Consider the following 22,196-nt stretch of genomic DNA (forward strand, 5'->3'; position numbering starts at 1 on the left):
AGTTTCCGCTATGTGTGTACGCCATGAAACATTAAAGTCATATTTGATATTCCCATTTCGAGACTGCGAAACACAAGCGCGTCAGACTGCATTAGTGTTGTAACCACCCCCGGCCATCTGTGGCGGCCTGTTGGTAATATGCACTCACCAAAACACGTGGAAATGGCCTGCGAGAATTGCACGACATGATAACGCATCATCCGGACTTCGCTTTAAAAGGCCTACCCTTGCAGGGAGAGAATCGATGCGATGTGCGGCGTTCAGAAAGTGCTCTTCGGGTCGCTACAGTTGCGTGCTGCCTCTCGAAACGTGTGTTGGCCCTACCTTAAACACTGAAACAGCCCTTTAAGGACAAGGCCTAGCTGCGGCTGGTATAGGTTTTCTCGCCCAGTTAACAGAGTGATCGGGAAATTCCGTGTCCAATATCTGTTGGAGGCTCTGCACGTTCAACCTTGTCGTTTAAACTTGTGCGTGATTAGCAGTGCATCAACGCGTGGTTAGCTTGCACGTTTGTACTTCCTTGCGCACCACGCTTGTTACATAGCATAGCTCATGTCCCTTAGTGTTGCATACTAGTGGCAGTGTAGTTTGTATGCCGAAACTATCCTTAATTGGTGTGCACTCTGTGGCATAGCATCAAGCGTGCAAATATTGCAGGCTAAAGGATAACGAATAGCATCGTTTTTGTCTTCTAGAGACAGGAAACCACAATGGGTTTCCAACTCTGGAGTGGACAAAATCGGGACGGAAGGGCGAGGAAAGTGTGGAAGAGGAGGAGGGCATCGCTGGTAGTTACCGACCCTGTCTGTGCCAGAAGCCGCCAGTGTATACTATAACAACGATACAGAACAGCTGCTTGGCTAACGTGGGAACCAATAGGGAAAGACGTACTGCGAATGGTTATACCTGCAACGGAACTAGAGCCAGAATGGAACCGACCTTTGTGTTTATGACGGTGCAACAGAATACACGCAAGAAAGAATGGGCCAACGAGTTGTCAGATGTTATAAAAACAAAATTTCGTCTATTTACTGTTATCCAGTGGAAGAGAGAAATACCAAACATTGGGGCAGCTGGCCGTCCCGACGGGGTCAGTACGGGAGGTGGGACATCTACCTCACAAGTCGGGACAGCCCCGCTCAATTCAGAACGCTTTGCAGCTCCAGACCACAGCTGCAGCGATCTGGACTCACCCGCGTATCCCTGCAGGCACTGGCAGCTGAACTTGACGTCCGACTCGTTGAGGCAGCGAGCGCCGTGCAGGCAGGGGGACGAGAAGCACGGGTCGTACTGGTGGCACGTCTTGCCGTAGTAGCCGTCCACGCAGAGGCAGGTGAACATGTGCGACGCGTTGGACTGGCACACGCCTCCGTGCAGGCAGGCGGAGGGCTGGAGCAGGCACGGGTTGAAGTCGGAGCAATTGCGGCCCGAGAAACCCGTGAAGCAGTCGCAGCGGTATTCGCCGTGACTGGTGTTGACGCAGGTGCCGAACGTCTTGCACGGGTTCTCCGAGCACGGGTCGAAGTGCTCGCACGCCTCGCCGTAGAAGCCCGGGTCGCACACGCACCGGTAACCGGGGCGCGCGTCCGTGGCCTCGCACGAGCCGTGCTTGCAGACGTTCATCAAGCAGTCTGAGGTTTAAGAGAGAGAGGGGGGGGGTTGAGAACGTTATACGACGCCAAAGCACTCTTGAGAAAAATAAAACTTTTTGCGCGGTGAAACTGTCACGAAAATTTATAGTGAATGGAAGCTTTCGTAGTACAGCACGTCAGTAACAAAGTGAGAGCAGATTTCCGAACACTTTTGTAGGATTGTCGTGATAAGAGACATCTCACGGAGATTGTAAGAGTGAAGGTCATCATCATCAGCCTAGTTACGCCCACTGCAGGGCAAAGGCCTCTCCCATACTTCTCCAACTGCCCCGGTCATGTACTAATTGTGGCCATGTTGTCCCTGCAAACGTCTTAATGTCATCTGCCCACCTAACTTTCTGCCGCCCCCTGCTACGCTTCCCTTCTCTTGGAATCCAGTCCGTAGCTCTTAGTGACCATCGGTTATCTTCCCTCCTCATTACATGTCCGGCCCATGCCCATTTCTTTTTCTTGATTTCAACTAAGATGTCGTTTACCCGCGTTTGTTGCCTCACCCAATCTGCTCTTTTCTTATCCCTTAACGTTACACCCATCATTCTTCTTTCCATAGCTCGTTGCGTCGTTCTCAATTTCAGCAGAACCCTTTTCGTAAGCCTCCAGGTTTCTGCGCCATACGTGAGTACTGGTAAGACACAGCTGTTATATACTTTTCTCTTGAGGGATAGTGGCAACCTGCTGTTCATGATTTGAGAATGCCTGCCAAACGCACCCCAACCCATTCTTATTCTTCTGATTATTTCCGTCTCATGATCCGGATCCGCGAGTAACTACCTGCCCTAAGTAGATGTATTCCCTTACCACTTCCAGTGTTTCGCTACCTATCGTAAACTGCTGTTCTCTTCCGAGACTGTTAAACAGTACTTTAGTTTTCTGCAGATTAATTTTCAGACCCACCCTTCTGCTTTGTCTCTCCAGGTCAGTGAGCATGCATTGCAATTGGTCTCCTGAGTTACTAAGCAAGGCAATATCATCAGCGAATCGCAAGTTGCTAAGGTATTCTCCATCAACTTTTATCCCCAATTCTTCCCACTCCAGGCCTCTGAATACCTCCTGTAAACATGCTGTGAATAGCATTGGAGATATCGTATCTCCCTGTCTGACGCCTTTCTTTATAGGGATTTTGTTGCTTTCTTTGTGGAGGACTACGGTGGCTGTGGAGCCGCTATAGATATCTTCCAGTATTTTTACATATGGCTCATCTACACCCTGATTCCGTAATGCCTCCATGACTGCTGAGGTTTCGACTGAATCAAACGCTTTCTCGTAATCAATGAAAGCTATATATAAGGGTTGGTTATATTCTGCACATTTCTCTATCACTTGATTGATAGTGTGAATATGGTCTATTGTTGAGTAGCCTTTACGGAATCCTGCCTGGTCCTTTGGTTGACAGAAGTCTAAGGTGTTCCTGATTCTATTTGCGATTACCTTAGTAAATACTTTGTAGGCAACGGACAGTAAGCTGATCGGTCTATAATTTTTCAAGTCTTTGGCGTCCCCTTTCTTATGGATTAGGATTATGTTAGCGTTCTTCCAAGATTCCGGTACGCTCGAGGTTATGAGGCATTGCGTATACAGGGTGGCCAGTTTCTCTAGAACAATCTGACCACCATCCTTCAACAAATCTGCTGTTACCTGATCCTCCCCAGCTGCCTTCCCCCTTTGCATAGCTCCTAAGGCTTTCTTTACTTCTTCTGGCGTTACCTGTGGGATTTCGAATTCCTCTAGGCTATTCTCTCTTCCACTATCGTCGTGGGTGCCACTGGTACTGTATAAATCTCTATAGAACTCCTCAGCCACTTGAACTATCTCGTCCATATTAGTAACGATATTGCCGGCTTTGTCTCTTAACGCACACATCTGATTCTTGCCTATTCCTAGTTTCTTCTTCACTGTTTTTAGGCTTCCTCCTTTCCTGAGAGCCTGTTCAATTCTATCCATATTATAGTTCCTGATGTCCGCTGTCTTACGCTTGTTGATTAACTTAGAAAGTTCTGCCAGTTCTATTCTAGCTGTAGGATTAGAGGCTTTCATACATTGGCGTTTCTTGATCAGATCTTTCGTCTCCTGCGATAGCTTACTGGTTTCCTGTCTAACGGCGTTACCACCGACTTCTATTGCGCACTCCTTGATGATGCCCATGAGATTGTCGTTCATTGCTTCAACACTAAGGTCCTCTTCCTGAGTTAAAGCCGAATACCTGTTCTGTAGTTTGATCCGGAATTCCTCTAGTTTCCCTCTTACCGCTAACTCATTGATTGGCTTCTTGTGTACCAGTTTCTTTCGTTCCCTCCTCAAGTCTAGGCTAATTCGAGTTCTTACCATCCTGTGGTCACTGCAGCGTACCTTGCCGAGCACGTCTACATCTTGAATGATGCCAGGGTTCGCGCAGAGTATGAAGTCGATTTCATTTCTAGTCTCACCATTCGGGCTCCTCCACGTCCACTTTCGGCTAACCCGCTTGCGGAAAAAGGTATTCATTATACGCATATTATTCTGTTCTGCAAACTCTACTAATAATTCTCCTCTGCTATTCCTAGAGCCTATGCCATATTCCCCCACTGACTTGTCTCCAGCCTGCTTCTTGCCTACCCTGGCATTGAAGTCGCCCATCAGTATAGTGTATTTTGTTTTGACTTTACCCATCGCCGATTCTACGTCTTCATAAAAGCTTTCGACTTCCTGGTCATCATGACTAGATGTAGGAGCGTAGACCTGTACAACCTTCATTTTGCACCTCTTATTAAGTTTCACAACAAGACATGCCACCCTCTCGTTAATGCTATAGAATTCCTGTATGTTACCAGCTATTTCCTTATTAATCAGGAATCCGACTCCTAGTTCTCGTCTCTCCGCTAAGCCCCGGTAACACAGTACATGCCCGCTTTTTAGCACTGTATATGCTTCTTTTGTCCTCCTAACCTCACTGAGTCCTATTATATCCCATTTACTACCCTCTAATTCCTCCAATAACACTGCTAGACTCGCCTCACTAGATAGCGTTCTAACGTTAAACGTTGCCAGGTTCAGATTCCAATGGCGGCCTGTCCGGAGCCAGGTATTCTTAGCACCCTCTGCAGCGTCACAGATCTGACCGCCGCCGTGGTCAGTTGCTTCGCGGCTGCTGGGGACTGAGGGCCGGGGTTCGATTGTTGTATTCATATAGGAGGTTGTGGCCAAGTACTGCACCAGGGTGGCCAATCCTGCTCTGGTGAGAGAGTGCGTTACCGGTTCTGGTCACCGGGATCAGGCCGCACTCCAGGCCTGTTTGTGCAATTTTCTCAACACACGGTTTTTTTTTTTTTTTTGTATTTTCCGGTGGAGAATAGCGCGGCACCGGGATTTGAATCACGGTCCTCTTGCACTGGAGACGGATACTCTACCGTCCCCGTAGGAGTTAAATTAAAAATTAATTTATGGGGTTTTACGTGACAAAACCACTTTCTGATTATGCACGCCGTAGTGGAGGACTCCGAAAATTTCGACCACCTGGGGTTCTTTAACGTGCACTTAATTCTAAGTACACGGGTGTTTTCGCATTTCGCCCCCATCGAAATGCGGCCGCCGTGGTCGGGGTCCGATCCCGCGACCTCGTGCTCAGCAGTCTAACACCATAACCACTGAGCAACCACGGCGGGTCCCGCAGGAGTTGTACGCCTCATTTAACCTACAGTGGTGCCCTACTTGGTCAGTCAAGGTGGACCAATCTGAGCTCGGTTATACCGCATGGATGGCACTCGGCTAGAGAACCTCGTATTTATGACCTGCACATGTGAGGCCTTACATATTTGAAGATATATATCTTTTTTTTTTTTTCTTTTTTTTTTTAGGAGGGTTCCCGTACAGTGATAAAATAAAGGAAAAGACATTAAAAGAAAGAAAAAAAAGAAAGAAAAAGGGGCGGAAAAAAAAAAAACGGAACATAACAGGTGATTTGAACTCGTGACCCTTCGATGTTGCCCGGAAAGATAGCTCAGTCGGTTGGTTCGTCAGGCCCCAGGCTACTTTCAAGCGCCACAGCTCCTCCTCTGAGCCTCACACTTACGTGGAAAGAGACTCATGTTGTCCGCGATAGTCGGTTTTTGCTGATTCCGAGTAGTTGGAAGGCATACTTTCTAGGAAAAATGGCCGCTCAAGGAGAAGAGCGAACTCGAGCGGCTTTAGAGGCTAGGAAAACTGCCTTAAAATATTTAGACTTGAGGGAAAGCTTCGTTAACAAACTATAACACGGCAATCAGCACTCGAATACGACGAGAGAAATTACTGAGACGTGGAAAATTCCCTTGAAAAAAAATCTGGTTTGCTAGACAAATGCTCGTATGTATTGAACCTCTTAAAAGATGAGGGGTGAAATATGCGCTCACCGAGAGGGCATCTTCAGCGCGAGACATCCACAAGGCACCTTACAGAGATGTGGAGAGCTTCGCGGCCGGAACGAAGCATCCCTTCTCCGCCGGCCAAGAGGGGGAAACGTGCTTTCCGATCGCTCAAGGTTGCGCGGACAACACATAGCTCTAGCGTCTAGGAAAAGCTTAACCAGGTGCGATGGCGGCTCGCATAGCGTGGGAAGCTAGCCGCCAGAATAACTATACCAAGGACTGCTGCTGATGAGGGCGAAGTACCTTCGTGTAATTATAATAACCCTAATAGGACTACTTTCGAAAAAAAAAGGAAACGGCCCAGAGGGCTATACTACGAGAGCTATGACTGATAGTTTTCTATATATATATATATATCTATATATATATATATATATATTCATCTCATCTATGGGATCGCATTCGCGCGCTGTTTCTTTGTCTCTGCGTGTAGTACAGTTAAGAGAGCCAGTTTAAGGGCGGAGAAGAAGAAAGAAGAGAAAAGCAAAAACTGCAGCGCCGTGGTTTTAAAGCGCACCCGTGGTAGAGAAACGGAATGCGATATAAGCGTGCGTAGCCATGATACGCACACGACAAACTGCCTTAAAATATTTAGACTTGAGGGAAAGCTTCGTTAGCAAACGATAGCACGGCAATCAGCACTCGAATATAATTATAACCCTAATACTAATTGTAAATATTCATCTCATCTATGGGATCTAATGCGCGCGCTGTTTCTTTGTCTCTGCGTGTAGTAGTTGAGAGAGCCAGTTTAAGGGCGGAGAAGAAGAAAGAAAAGAAAAGCAAAAACTGCAGCGCCGTGGTTTTAAAGCGCAGCCGTGGTAGAGAAACGGAATGCGATATAAGCGTGCGTAGCCACGATACGCACACGACAAACTGAAGTGAAGGTGAAGTGAAGGTGAAAGAGTGAAGGTGAGGTGTGAATAAAAATAAGAAATTGCTTGGGTGGCGCATTCCGTGCCCGGCTACCCAACAGAGGTGCTACAGAGGAAGGCTCCATTTTTTGCTTCTGATTACGGTGGGGTCTTCACCATTTTTAAGGCTCCGAGTGAACTCGTAAGCGGTCTCACATTCCGTCTCCGTTTTACTGTTTCCAGCGCCAGCAGCGATACTATGTGGCTGCTTTACGGTTCCTTATTTTAGATGAAGAATGTAGCACAAGAAAATAGGAGTGGGAGGAGGCTTACAGAGAAATTGTAATTATTTTATTCGTTCAGTGCAACTCTTGTCCGTGAGGAAGCTTGCGGAGAATGGCTGTAATGTTGACAAGGCAGCGCGCATTCACTGCTATGCCTGAGCAGAGTGACGTAACACGGACAAAACAAAACTAGAGCAACACTGATATGTCAGTGACACCTCTGCAACTTGAAGCACAGTTATTTGTTGTTCTTGTTCTTTTTTCTTTTGTTTAACTTTGGCCTTGTTTGCTTAACCATGCTTTTGTCACTGTCTCCCTATCCATTCGTTTTTTCATCTACTTTTGTGATTTATCGTAACGTATGTGTTCTGTTGATGCTAGCTATATATATATATATATATATATATATATATATATATATATATATATATATATATATATATATGAACGTTCCCCGCTAATAATAAAAAAAACTTTGGTTGTGAGTACAGCGCATGCCTCCACTATTTCGTTCGTCTCTCTGCTTTGCCGACGTTAAGTTGTGCTACAGCCCCGCACAGCATCCGATGAGGTGTGTCATCTGCAAACTGCTTAGTTTTGTACTATATGCTCACAGTCGATTCGCGTCGCGAATCTGTCCACGGGACTGCCGATGCCCTCTTCGCGGCCGTTCCAAGCGTACACTCGGTACTCGTAGTCGGTCCAGGGCCGCAGTTTGAGCACCGGAACGCACTTGTCGGCGCCGGTGCCCGTGGTCACGTTGACGTACGAGGTGACGTTCTCCGACGCCGCCCGGTACTTGACCACGTAGCCGGACACGTTGCCGTACAGGGGTCGCTGCCAGCAGATGCGCACGCTCGTCTCGTTCACCACGACAGCACGCGCGTTCTGGGGGTCTGCGAGATGGGAGATTTAAAAAAAAGATTGGGGAGATGAGATAGATTAGAAGGACATCAGAGATCAGTCGTTGTGCAACGCAGGGTAAGAGCCAGTTCCAAAAGAGAGGCGTTCAAACGGCCAAATGCTGGCAGCGCGCGGAGTATACGGATCACCTGTCTGCAGCAGCAACAACAGCCTTGCATTAACTGCCGGGAAAACCGGACAGTAAAGAAATTAGTAACACTGTTTAGGTGCTGCGTACAACAACGTAGAAAAGCATTACCTATCTATATAAAGCATCACACTAAATAGTATTATTATTCACATACCATATTTTGTAAGAGAATTCGCCATTTTCTTGCGTCGCCAAGAGTGTCGTAAGTATACCAACCACCGTTATTGTGCCAGCATTTGTCGAGAAATACGTTGCGTCCAAATGGACGCGAAGCCGTGCAAAAAAATATTGAGCATCTTTGGAGTCAAATGATTGTAAGTACAATGACGAAGAGGAAAAGGTGCCGCCGCAGACTCTCCACGGCTCGCGTTTTACTTTGGTCCTTTAGTAAACGCACATCACTTTAGACGCATTCGTGGAGTGACCGCTCAGAGTGAACGAAAGGCACGAGGGCCACCCGCGTGAGCTGTCGCTAAGCGTCGCACGCTCGCTACCGTATACGTGAATGGCACTGGTATACCGCACCGCTCCGTTCACGCATATCCTATAGCGTGCGCTCAACGATGATTTGCGGTGTCGTGGGACTCAGTATTAAAATATTTAGACGCTAATAAACGACGCTCAAAATGGGCTGCGATATACTTCCCCTTCCCTAACTGTAAACTATTGTTCGCGGGTTGCGCCCTACACCTATATTTACTCAGAATGTGCGATTTACAAAGCCTGCGAAGAGCAACCTCAAAGCGGAGGAACAGGCCCGGAGTGCGGCCGAGTGAACCACGACTACGCGTCGCGGTTTTCGCGACACCTGTCCCTGTTAACGGTACACGCAACCACAACAGCCGGTGCTGCTGCGATTCTGCACAGTGCCTGCTGCGCGGGTCTCGGAGGACACCTTAATAATATCGACGAGCGTTGTTTCGCATCGAACTTCCGTATTGCGGCCACTGATCCCGGAGACCCTGCACAGTGAAAATGCTACCTCCACTGGTGTGAGTTGTAATTATTGATGGAGCAAGACAGCCTATGATGGATTGTATCCTTCCTTTATCGAAGTGCAAGCCTATATGCGCGAACCCGAATGCCCCCCAACAGCACTCCATATATGCAAAGTATGCTTACAAAATGAGATATCCCTACGAATGCATCGCAATGCGTGGGAATGTCCACGACAAAATACGTTCCGTGACAAGCACCGGCACAAGGCAGGTGGCTTCTTTCGAGGTCTGGGCTTGTCTGTGGTATCGCCTTAATCAGACACAAAACTAATTATGGAGCTTCGTATGGCAAGATTCTTAAGTGAGCCATGTTTTGCCTTATCTCCCACTCTTACGCATCCGTTTAAAAAGCCTTGTCGCAATCTAATTATTTCGAGTGTCCGTTCGTGGAAGCAGTGCTTTGGCCCATGCACGCATGAAATCCTCCCTCCTACCCCGCCTGCCCCTTGATCTATTGTCTCGCCCCAATCCCTAGCTCGCCCCTTCATGCTGCCCTGTATGACACGAGTTGTCGCTGCCACTGCTCGGCGCTTAAGGCGCAACTGCTATTTTTTTTCTCCAATCGCAAATCAGAATGACAGAGTGACCAACAGAGGGCACGTTGAGGCAACGTGCATTAAACCTACCGCGTACCGGACACAAACGAATGGTGAAAGACAACGAAACGATAAAAATACACATATAAGAATGGCAAAACAGGGTGCCTTGGAAAGTATTCATGCAGCACAACTGAGGGATCAACTGTCAACAGAGCCAACGCAAGAATGATGACGAAACCCCGAATATAGAAGACCATGTTCGAGCGCGTATCCATCACCATGGCCTCAGCAGCGCAGCAGCTCTTCGATAGAGAGGCTGGCTGTTGGGTCAAGATTGATCACGTAGCAAGCCAAGGGGAAGCCTGAAGAACTAAAGAGAAAGTAGAAGGAAAGCACTGCCTACTGAAAATGCATGCAACGACAGACGTAGGAGACGTGCCGATCGCTGAGTTTCCTTTTTTTTTCTAGATTGCTTGTAATCCGTTCTCCACCAGTGCCTTTGAATGAAGGGCTTGTGATGACTATACTGTGTAGCACCCAACCTTAACGCGTAACATCTAATGGTTGTTTTCAATAGATTAAGCGCCAAAAGTTGGTTGGTTGGCTCGATGGTTGGCTCGTTGTGGCTCGGTCTTCGCCGGCAATTTCGCCTCCCGAACGCCTCACCATCCGCCGTTCGGAAACGTGTTATACCACGTGTCCGTTACATCAGAAGCGCTTAAATATGCAAATCAAGCGGTAGGTCTGGAAGGAGGAGGAGGAGGAAAATCCTCTATTGAAAAACAAAAATAAGAAAACAAAGCGCTATTCGTGTTATTAAAAAGAAAGCTAGCCCAGTACTTAGCACCGGTAAATCGCTAAGTATGCAATAACGTAACTAGAATGAGGTAAAGTCACGTCTTGACGGCTTTGCGTCTGTCACGAGTTACCTTGCACACTCGTATTTATGAAAGCGATTTTCAACGCCGAGCATTTCTAGGAAATTTGATATTTCAGTCCCACTGTAACACGTTCGCTCAACACACCTCGAATTTTCTGTTGTATACACCCTCAGAGTTGGTGAGGTCGGCTTATAATGCTGTCAAGAAACGGGCGTGTCATGTGGTAGGTTCGAGCCCCTGTCTCCCAGCACAGCAGTCGATACTCTAACCATTAGGCCGCGATCGCATGCATCCTTACCACGCGCCCAAGGCGCTCTTTAAGGCGTCTGACCGCGTGCGTTAGGTTTCAGCTTTTCGTATCGTTCCCATCGTGCCAGCTTGTGTCATCAGACGCAATGTGTAGACTGCGCATGAGCGTCCGGAGCGTCGTCGGATGACTTGTGGTCTAACCTCTTGAAGTATGGAACGTATTCACGCGGAAGGCGAGATTTCTCGCAGGGAAATGAAAGCGGAAATGATAGCTTCGACTGTGGTGTAGGAGCCCAAGGCGCCACCTGCGTATGACGCGTATATCTGCTCTGCCACGTGTGCTGTGGAGGCCGCTGTGTGCGTTTTTTTTGCTTGCTTGCATTGTATAATTGTTTGAGTGTTTGTTTTCTTCAGTGATTGATTGATTGATTGATTAGTTGTTTGACTGTTTGTTTTCTTCAATGATTGATTGATTGATTGATTAGTTGTTTGACTGTTTGTTTTCTTCAATGATTGATTGATTGATTGATTAGTTGTTTGACTGTTTGTTTTCTTCAATGATTGATTGATTGATTGATTAGTTATTTGATTGTTTGTTTTCTTGATTGATTGATTGATTGATTGATTGATTGATTGATTGATTGATTGATTGATTGATTGATTGATTGATTGATTGATTGATTGATTGATTGATTGATTGATTGATTGATTGATTGATTGTGTAAGTGAGTGAGCGTGTGTTGAAAGCTGTACTATGAGTTGATCCCGAATTCCGTGTTAGGAAGTTCCGACGCCCGGGCAGCTTTGATTGGGTGTAGGCGGCGTTCGCAGCTATCTGCCGCAGTAGACAAGCGAGCAAGTTTACTGGAGATAGCGAGAGTTAGGACAACAAAATTATGATAAGCCGAAAGTCCTAACGGAGTTATATTTGTTTAGCAAACACTTGGTTAGTTCAGGAGCTCCGCTTATTGAAGGTGATGTCGAAAACCCCGACGCGCAAGCGGCGACATCGCGTCAAACGAAGGAAAAATGATAGTTTGAGCTGTTAAACAAAAACTAAGCAACGGGTAAACACGATAACCGGAGAGCGGTGGCGCGGAAGCGATATATTCCACGTCCGATAAGGAATCTAAGTGCTTCGTCGAAGTCTCCGTGTGCCAAAGGGTTGTGCTGTTTATCGGAGCAAGCGTATACGCGGGAAATGATGGGTCGACGCTAGGCGCAAGGAGAAAGTTGAGAACCATGAAAGAAGGATAAAGCAAGAATGAAAGGAAGAAGCGCAGTTTCTTTCCATTCGAGCGAGTACTGCCGGAACGCATTTGGTTCGACGGATGAGAGCGTCCTCGCACACTCTGGCTGAGAACCGTGCAAGAGTTTGTATGCGTGTGTGCGTGTGTGAGTCTGCGTACATGTGCGCGTTGGCTGATTCTTATCGACACTTCGGCAATCTATGCAAAGCTTTTGACGATGTTGTGAGAAGGCGGCATGGTGTTGACGCGAGAACGTGGATAAGGCGGAACAAAAGAAAAACAGGGTACACAATACAAATGAAATATGTGTGCAAATAATATAGGAAACGTTTCAAGAGCACTGCGTGCAGGGCGGTGGAAGAATGGCGAGCGGTGAGCGGAAGACGTAAACACTGACAGCGCGTTTACGCACATTGCTGAGTGCTCTAGCTTCTATTTTTTTTTTCTTACTTTCCGTAACATTGCCGCTCCTAAAGCATTCGACCGATGCTCTCGGATGAAAAGATCGAACGTCGCTTTCGATATCCCAACTCGGGCGCGAGATTTTGCCTCCGTCGCAAAGTGCTTTGCGCACACTTCGCATTGAACTCTAGCTTGCCCGCTTTACGGGAGAAGAAGGCGAGCGATCAGAGTTGCGCAACACTCGGGTGTATTTTATTTTCATCCCTCCTGATCGAGTAGGCTGAAAGAGGGCGTTCCAAGTGGGCGTTTGCGCGTGGTTAAGCAACGAATCAACTGAACTGATAGTTATCGTTTTATTCATTTCTTGTCGTGCAATTATGCTTCCGTGAATGCGCGCTCAGGGAACGGGGGTTTAGTTCTCTTCTTCTTAAGAAAATGGCGATACCGGTAGAAAATTCTTGCAGAGCACCGTCAACTCTTAGCGATGACGCTGTCTCGCTTGTACAATGCCAACAGTACTGCTTTTTGAGAGGGAGAAAAAGGGCGCGAGACGGAAGCGATAGGGATAAAATCTATTCATTAAAATCCATTATGCATGTCTTCATTATATGTTTCAGTTGTATCGTTCCCATCATTACAGCCAGCCTAGTTTTGTGTCAACTGCAGGACCATGGGCCTCCCTTAGCTATCTGCAACTACCACGGTCTTTGGCCAGCTGACTCGCTCCTATGCCGGTCCTTTTCCTAATTTTATCAGATCACTTAAATCTCTAACTTTTCTCAGATTCTACGGAAATATCTACTGATTATGAGGCATGCCGTGGTGGGGAACACGAAATAAGTTATTTCACCGCTTGGAACTCAATGCGCATGTAAATGCAGCAGCATGGCTGTATTTGCACTCCTGTCCGTTTGAGATTCGGCTGCTCCAGTCTCAAATCGAACATGTAACCTCGCGTTCAGCGTATAATGACATGCCACTGAGCTACCGAGGTTTGTGAAGCGACGTCTCCCCCGAATTAAAAAAAAAAAGGAGCCTATTGAGTAGTACGAAAAGAACTGCTCTCTAAGACTGAAAGAACTGACAAACATGCTTGATAAAACAGCGAGCAAGCGAGATAGCGACCGCGAAAGGAATGACTGCTGAGTCGTGGGATCGAATCCCGGCCACGGCGGCCGCATTTCGATGATGGTGAAATGCGAAAACACTTGTGTAGTTAGATTTAGGTGCACGTTAAAGAACCCCAGGTTTGCATGATATTTTGCATGATATGAGCAATTTACGAGCACGGAAATTGTTTACAACAAATTTGTTTTTTTTGTAGAACAAGCCGCTTAATGTTTAAAAGAGGGGTAAGTATTTTTCTTCCGGCACTAAATGAATCTTTTTTTTTTTTTTCATGAGGCGGAATTCACTTGTCCCAATGGCCTCCTGCGAACTCACTGAAAAAAATGATTACTGAACACTTCCCTCATGACACAGCCCGAAGCACGATGTACAAAAGTGGAACAGCAGACGCCGCGCATTAAAGTTTGTGCACATCTGTCACCCAGGCGTCGAACACCAACGGAATCGGCGTCATTATGCATCTGTAATGTCTTGCATGTTCGGGAGCGAGTTTTGCATACTACCTATCGCCTACAGATACAAAAACGGGGTTTGCTCTGAGCTAAAGCTGCAAATACGAGTCGGGGAAAAAGAGCCCGTCGCGTCTCGTGGTTCAACACGTTTAAGGGCTGGATTAGACTTCCGTTCGCTTTGCAAAGCCCGCGGTGTTGGCTGAGAGAGCTGGCCGTGCGCTTATGGTCCTATACTGCGGTAGCTGTCGCGTTACAAAATTGCGATCTGTAAATAGAGAGATCAGTTGGTTGTCCATAGCCCGCATTTTGTTTCAGTAGGAACCAAGATAGGTTCGCTTACATTGGGTGTGTTCTCCACAATTTTTGTTCCCACTTTCCTCGCGATGCGAGTTAATCCGAGCTACTAAACCACGTTCTACAGGGCAGTGATGTAAATATAAGTGCGAAGCTCGATCTCGAAGGCGCAACTCCTTATGTAATACGGCCAGCCCCAAAGCAGCGCAAGCACCTCGCGTGACTTTTGAAGGAATATTTCTCCAATCTTACTCACAGAGATACTGAACGAAACATTTTACTAAACAGCGTCTTTTCCGGCGGGTGCCCTTTAATCTAAGTTCCGGCTTGTACAGAAAAATTCGGCACAAGACTGCTTTCGATTTGGCCACAAAAACCAATATGCGAAAATTACTTCAAGGAGGTCCGTCACACGATACCACGACTGCGAAGTATTTTGCCATAAAATCTAATTAACTGGTAGACAGGGAGAGACGTTGGTTGACCGACGAGAGGAAAGTCAGCTGACCGCACCGTAGCAGCGCAGTCACTCGCCGTAACCAATCCGGGCTCTCAAGCGCACCATTCGATTAATAAGGCTACTAGCTTTCTAGAATCGTTCGGCTGTTCGCTTACAGCGGGAAATAATCGTTGATGATCTCTCTGGAAATTTTTATCGCTCACTCTCTTCACCTGCGTGCGCCCTTCTTTGCCATTTTCCCGTCTCCGCTTACCCGCCTCTCCTGTGCGGGGTGACAAAAAGTGCGCTTGTCTTACGGCTAACCTCCCCAACCTTTTCTGTCTCATCTTTCTGTCTGTTTCTTTCTCTTGAATTCCGACAAGATGTTCTACATCTGCCCACCGCGTTGGCCTAGTGAAGTGCAGGAGCTGTGGGTATCTGCTGCTGGGCGGAAGATCCCGGGTTCGGGTCCCTGCCACGGCGTCCGCATTCTGACCGGCGGAATGGTAAAAACAAACAAACAAACAAACAATAAAGAACGAACGTATACGCTGCTTTGGGGAATCCAGTAACGAATCTGATGTGGCTGAGATTAATCCCGAGATCCAGTGCAATGACGTTCCCGAAGTTCCGTATATAGGTTAATCTCACAGTTTGGCATACAAACAGTTCGCGACTGCTGCGCCCAGTGGTGCTTAGCTGAAGCGATGTGGTAGCCGTGGAAAAGATCTGTTTTGAAGCTTGAAAACTGCAATTGACTACTACTACTACTACAACAACTACTACTACTACTACTACTACTATCGCTATTAGACGGACGGCACATTGTGTACTAGGCATCGCGTATATGTGCCATACGTAAGCTAGTTCTTTACACGGAGAGATACAATAAACAGTTACGCGTCTAAAGAACAACGACTATGAATGCAAGATAACGTAAGAATCGGTTAAGCGTACTGAATGAAGTAGACTCACTAAGTGCCGACTCCGATACGGCCTTATTAAGTTACAGAGCCGGACCCTCGTATTATAGTTTCCTTGGCCGTTTATATAAGGGCGCCTATACTACGTCTCCGTCGCTTCTTCTCGCTGGCTGTTTTTGCGCGCTGTCATTTTCGTTAGTGCCGAGACAACAACAACAAACAAAAAAGGGGCAACGAACGGCAATTCGAGAGGGCCTTTCCGAAATAACGATTTCCGAGCTTACTTACCGGGACGCCTGTGCCCTGCCGGAAACGTGGCCCTCGTTCTGTCACGCCTGCCCTAATAGGGTGCGCTCAATGAACGGCGCATTATTGGGCCATTTAGTTAATCACGGCAGGAGCAGAACATCGCGGAGACGACCCCATGTATGAATCGACCGGTACTTCCATACCACTACCGCGCGCAGTACTTAGTAGTGCAGTGCGGAAGCTTTGCTGGCACTTTTGCTGATGGCCATTAACTGAAAGTCGATGAATGTCTGGCTATCGGAGAGGGAATTTCGATATTGAACGTGGTATACGGAGCGCCCATTTGCTTCTACTCCTGCTGCCGATACTCGTACCAAGGTACCGGGAATTTTCGGGATCCCGGAAATGCAGATCTGCACGGAGGCTTGTGTTATTGTTTTCTACACTCTAAGGACGGTGCAAATTTCTAAATGCGAACATTTTTTTTGCACGTAAAACCCCATAATTTAATTTTATATTCTATGATCCTGCTATAGATGTTTCAATATTACCTACCAGGCCCAAAGTTTCCGGGAAGCGAAGTGACATTTACGAAGGCGGACCAACATTATAAATGCAGAGAGAATTGTCATGTTACAGCGTATACATTCAATGCAATGCCTCGCATTCAAGCTGAGCATGGTATTTAGCCGTTGCAAATTCTAGTCACTTTGCTGCTATACATCTTCTTACCTAAAGATCTGCCCCAGACGTAGTTTTACGCGAAAATAACAAATTACATGTAAAAATGGTAAAATGTGTACCTTTTAAAGCTTCCTGGTGTTTACAGCGTCACTTCTAGACGGGACACGAGACGAGAAGACGACATCACAGCGCTTGTCGTGTCGTCTTCTCGTCTCGTGTTCCGTCTACGTTTTGTGCTGTTAACACCAGGATGGAAAACCAACAAGCCCAAGCTGCTAGTCTACAGAAATACTTTAAAGCTTATCGTGTTTAGACTGTATGGTCCTTCCTATAGATGTCCTTTGTTCAGCACACTGCACTCGCTTATCTAGTACAGTGGAACATGTTGCTAGCACGCTCCTTGATGCTCATGCTTTCTGTGTAATTTGGAGTGTGTGTTGCCGTTTCTTTTTTCTGTTTTTATCTCCTTTCGTTTTCCTTTTTTCTTTTTTTTCGCATCTTCAAACTCGGTGTCGCTTGGTGTCATGCTTAGAACACAATTGCTAACCCACTTATCCTTCCCTCTGCGTGGCGTTTATGTACATTGAAGTGATTGTAATAATAATAATTTAGCTTAGCAACGTACATCGTTAATGTTGTACCCAGCAAAACGTTTAGTTTATGACCAGCCGGCTTTTCCAGTGCTACGCATCTTGCCGCTAACTGCGGGCTTACACTTTTTTTTTTAAGCCGGCGCTTCTCCTTTGGTTTTGCCACTAATGTCACAATTTGTCACAGTGGTCACTTGCTTGTGTTTAGGACGCGGAATAAAGTATTGTTGCGTGAGTAACGATGCTTACTCTAAACATTAGCCAATCATCGCGTCTTTTTCAACATTTCAATGTGCGTCGAATTACTCGAAGGTTCATGGAACGCTGGGCCACCGAGTAAGAGTATCTCTGCAGGGTCAACTATAAACAGAGTCAATTAAATGGAGACAGTGCTCAAGTAGTCAAGCAAACATCTGCTGAACTCGACTTGTATGACTAGCAAAGGTCTCTCCTGATCAACTGTGGATTATATCGCCACTGCGTAATTTAGATGCTGACGGTCACGCCAAAAAAAAAAAAAAAAAAAAAGACAAAAAAAGAACTGCTAAAAGGGAGCAAATTTTCCAATTAGTTGTCGAATAAAACAATGGCAGGCCACCATTTTCGTGGTGGTAGCCTACAATACACTGGCATGTGACCTAGCACATTGCATTTACCTTTCTATTATTTGCATATGCTTACCTCCGTATTAAGCCATTGCACATGCGGTATTTATATTGTACAATAGTGAATATGCCTCTAAGTACATGTTATTTTTCTGCGTTCTATAAATCTACATACATTGTCTATGAATTTATGCAAATAGCATTTTTCCTATCGGCTAACATAGCTTGTTTTGTTGTTGGTCGGTATTTTTTTTGTTGGGCCCCGCTATCCAGAGGCCAATTTCCTCGCCAACTTTAATCCAGCTTTTTACAACCCTCGAATTGTACTACAAGGGAAATATAAACTCTACTTGCTTTAGCCGTTATCGGGTATCGCTGCATCAGTACATAAACATCTGAATCTTTACAGGCTGCATCGAGTTATCGGTTGCGCATGCGACACCATAAAAGCAAGCCGGAGTGTGCCAAAATTTGTTGCAGCGTTCAGACAACGAACTTTATGATTTGGGAATCCAGCCGGAAGCTGACCCAGAGCACATGCGTGGCGGCCTGGAATATGCGCAACAGTATTATTATTCTTTTGTCTCGTGGGTCTGGACAGCCTTGTAAAGTGCAGGCGTTCGTACTTCTTATAATAGTCTTCAATCTAACCATAGTCATAAAGAATAGAGCTCTCGGGCTCTTGCACCTAACCGTTATTTCACACCGGCTATTATTGCCTTGGGCAGGCAATGACAGACGAGTGCAGACGAGCCACTAGTGGCATAGGCCCACAAGTCTGAGATGCGCACCTATATCTTGTCAGTGTGTATATATATATATATATATATATATATATATATATATATATTGTCATTCACCTGCGCTGTTCAGTGTTCACAAAAACGAAGCATACAGTTTAAGATTCACTATTGTTATAAGTACCTGAGCCTGAATATCGCAATAGGCCATTATCATTGAAGAGGAAGGTGTATAATCAGTGCATTTTACCGGTGCTCACATAGGGGGCAGAGACTTGGAGACTGACAAAAAAGCTTGAGAACAAGCTAAGGACCGGACAAAGACCGATGGAACGAAGAACGCTAGACATAACCTTGAGAGACAGAAAGAGAGCGGTTTGGATCAGAGAGCAACGGGAACGGGTATGGCCGATATTCCGATTGAAATTACGAGAAAAAAATGGCGCTGAGCAGGTCATGTAATGCGCAGATCAGATAACCGTTGGATCATTAGGGTTACAGAATGGGTACCAAGAGAAGGGAAACGCAGTCGAGGACGACAAAACACTAGGTGGAGCGATGAAATTAGGAAATTCGCGGGCGCTAGTTGGAATCGGTTGGCGCAGGACAGGGGTAATTGGAGATCGCAGGGAGAGGCCTTCGTCCTGCAGTGGACATAAAATATGATGATGACGATGATGATGATTGCAGTAAGAAAGTGTGATTACATATTTGGCAGCCTTAGCGGACTTCTAGTTGCTTGTACGTGGCGAGTATTAAAATAAAATTAATTTACAGATTGACAAGAGACGCGTGAGAGAAGGAAAGACTCGAAAATAGAAATCGCGAAAAAAATTTTTTTTTCTTTTTTTCTACAAATGCGCCTAAAGAAATGTCGGTATATTCACTATAATTCCTCTTTCGCGCCAATTCCCCCTCTCACCTTACACATACGAAGAAGGGTGGCAACACGCCGATGATGGAAAATTCAATAATTCTCGCCTTTCGTCGCCCACCGCTCTCGCAGAGGAGCGCTGTGCATCCGGGTCTTTAGGGCTCGAATGGAGTGGCCGAGTGCTGAGCACACACGGGCCGACGAACCCGGCGCGCTATTCGATGATTGGCCGTCGAGCTCGGCGTTTTTCGCGCTCAAGCGGCGGAGCGGAAAGTAAACGCGCGACCCGGCGTTATACGGTGACGCGTCCAATATAAGTCTCGCCCTCGCTGAAGCGGCGCTACGTCCGGAAAAGAAGTAATCGATACGATAAAACTGAGCAAATAAAACGCACAAAGTATATCACGCGACACGTCTGCTTGTGAAGCTCGTGCTCCTCGGGGTGCTTGGGTCGATAACGAGCGTCTCGTTTGCTCGCGCATTGAAAATGAGGATCGTGCTTATCTCGTTTGCGAGTTACCTGACGCTATTGCATTTCCCCAATTTATTTATTTATTTATTTATTTATTTATTTATTTATTCATATATTTATTTACTTGATAGCTGCTGTGACCCGCCGTGGTTGTTCAGTGGCTATGGTGTTGGGCTGCTGAGCACGAGGTCGCGGGATCGAATCCCGGCCACGGCGACCGCATTTCGATGGGGGCGAAATGCGAAAACACCCGTGTACTTAGATTTAGGTGCACGTTAAAGAACCTCAGGTGGTCGAAATTTTCGGAGTCCTTACCGCGTGCCTCATAATCAGAAAGTGGTTTTCGCACGTAAAATCCCATAATCTATCTAATCTATCTTGATAGCTGCTGTTGCTTGTCAGCCGAAAGAAGCTTCAGCAATTGCGCTCTTGATAGCTGCTGTTGCTTGTCAGCCGAAAGAAGCTTCAGCAATTGCGCTGACTGTACGTTGCCTTCTCTGTGCAGTTGGAATTTGGTATCTAAAGTATCCTGCTGAAAAAAATTTGACCGTCCTTGCAAGCATGGTATCCAACAGAAAATGACGCTGCGCCATGTTGTTTCACTCGTACAGAATGGCTGTCATGCCCCTCCTGAGTTACATGCTTGCATACTAGTACTGTCCCAGACGACGACGTTGTCTTACACAATGCCAGCGTTCGCTACATGCGTCTCAAGCGCACACAAGTAAGCCATGCTACGTTCGTCATCCACTTTTCCTGCCAATGCAATGTTTTCTCATTCTCTCTCTCTCTCTCTCAAGGTACGTCAAATGTGTGCGTCGTCGCTAAAGAAATAAGAAAACATACAAGAATTTATACGCAGTTTTGTGGTGTTCAATTTTTTGGGATATACGTAGACGCATTGCGGAAACAGTTCCGCTGGTGATAATCTCAACGGCCTCATCCTCTTTTCCTCTCTTCTTAATTTTTTTTATATCGATATATACAGAGTGTAGCGTAAATGACAGCTACATGTCCACATCAACCTTCCGGCTAAACGGATGGCTGGTTCGCACTCAAGCTTCGCACAAAGGTGACATTTCGCAGGGCTTCCGATATAATAACACATATCCATGTAATCCCTACCCGCTTTGTCTGCAAGCAATCATAAGTACGCGTCCTCAGCGAAGGTGTGCGCCAAAAACAGTTATGTCCATTTCGCTGGAACAAAGCGGTGGCGCCATCTGTTATCGTTAGTGTTCGCCGGTTCGCCTTGGTCGCCGTGTTTTGCCGTCACAGCCGAATACAATGGCACTGTTTTGTTATTGCGAAATGCAGGTTTTCTTGTTGTTGTTTGCCTAGTTACGCCGGTGACGACGCACAGTTTTGATTTATTCTGGAGCAAATCACGCAGGTAATGCAAACAAACCTCGCATTAAACTGTGCGCACCGCGTAGCGGTCACCTCTACACGAAGTATGACCACGAACAAGCCATCGCTTTAGTATGACGAATCACGCTTAATTGGCGCTCTTGTTTACACAACAGGCAGCGCAATGCTCTAGCGGCAGCTAACCCGTTGCACAGATTTGCTATCCTACTAACTCTTCTAAGCCTAGCTATAGATCTTGCAAGACCAGCGAGGGCTCCCTGGGGATACCCCCAACGCCCTCTCGGCTCTTAATCCTCTCCAGCGCCTCTCAAACGCTGTGTACTTAGTTTCGTACGATGCCGGCAACGTTGCCAAGGCAAGAAAGACTTTTTCCACTCCTTTCGCACGCATCCAAAAAGTAGGACCTTACACATGAACGAGAGTTACAGGTATGAGTCATGAAATTTAACGTAACATGGCTCTTATATATCTTTGTCACAAAATATGGCGTAATTATTGAAAGAAAGGCATCGCAGTTTTGAGTTATCTATCGCCTAATGAGCGGAGTGACACGTTTGTTCAACCAGCGGCCAAAGCACACCGCTTCCTCCCGCGACCAAAACATAATACGTCACATATTGCAAGCACAAGGGTGCACAAGTAATACGCGATTTGACATAACCTGATGTCCACTGGTTGAACTTGTAATGTACGAAGTAGTTGTTCGTTATAAGGCGCCACAGATACAAAACAACTGCACTGCGAAACGCGCGGAGTGATACTTCTGTGACGGCACTATTACCTGTCAATATGAGAACAAAGCAGGTAACGCTAATACAGGGATAGTGGCAGCT

The 22,196-nt window shown here is 46.4% G+C and overlaps 1 protein-coding gene across 1 annotated transcript in view; it reads right to left on the minus strand.

Annotated features, from left to right (window-relative positions):
* Positions 1–22,196, minus strand: part of LOC126527647 (uncharacterized) — a 259,964-nt gene that overhangs the window by 38,529 nt on the left and 199,239 nt on the right. The window contains exons 5-6 of the mRNA XM_055068917.1: positions 7,784–8,065; positions 1,194–1,631 (exon numbers count right to left, since the gene is read on the minus strand). Coding sequence (XP_054924892.1) covers positions 1,194–1,631; positions 7,784–8,065 — 720 coding nt within the window. The remainder of the gene's footprint in view (positions 1–1,193; positions 1,632–7,783; positions 8,066–22,196) is intronic.

Source organism: Dermacentor andersoni, chromosome 9, assembly GCF_023375885.2.
Source record: "Dermacentor andersoni chromosome 9, qqDerAnde1_hic_scaffold, whole genome shotgun sequence".
Classification (NCBI taxonomy): domain Eukaryota; kingdom Metazoa; phylum Arthropoda; class Arachnida; order Ixodida; family Ixodidae; genus Dermacentor; species Dermacentor andersoni.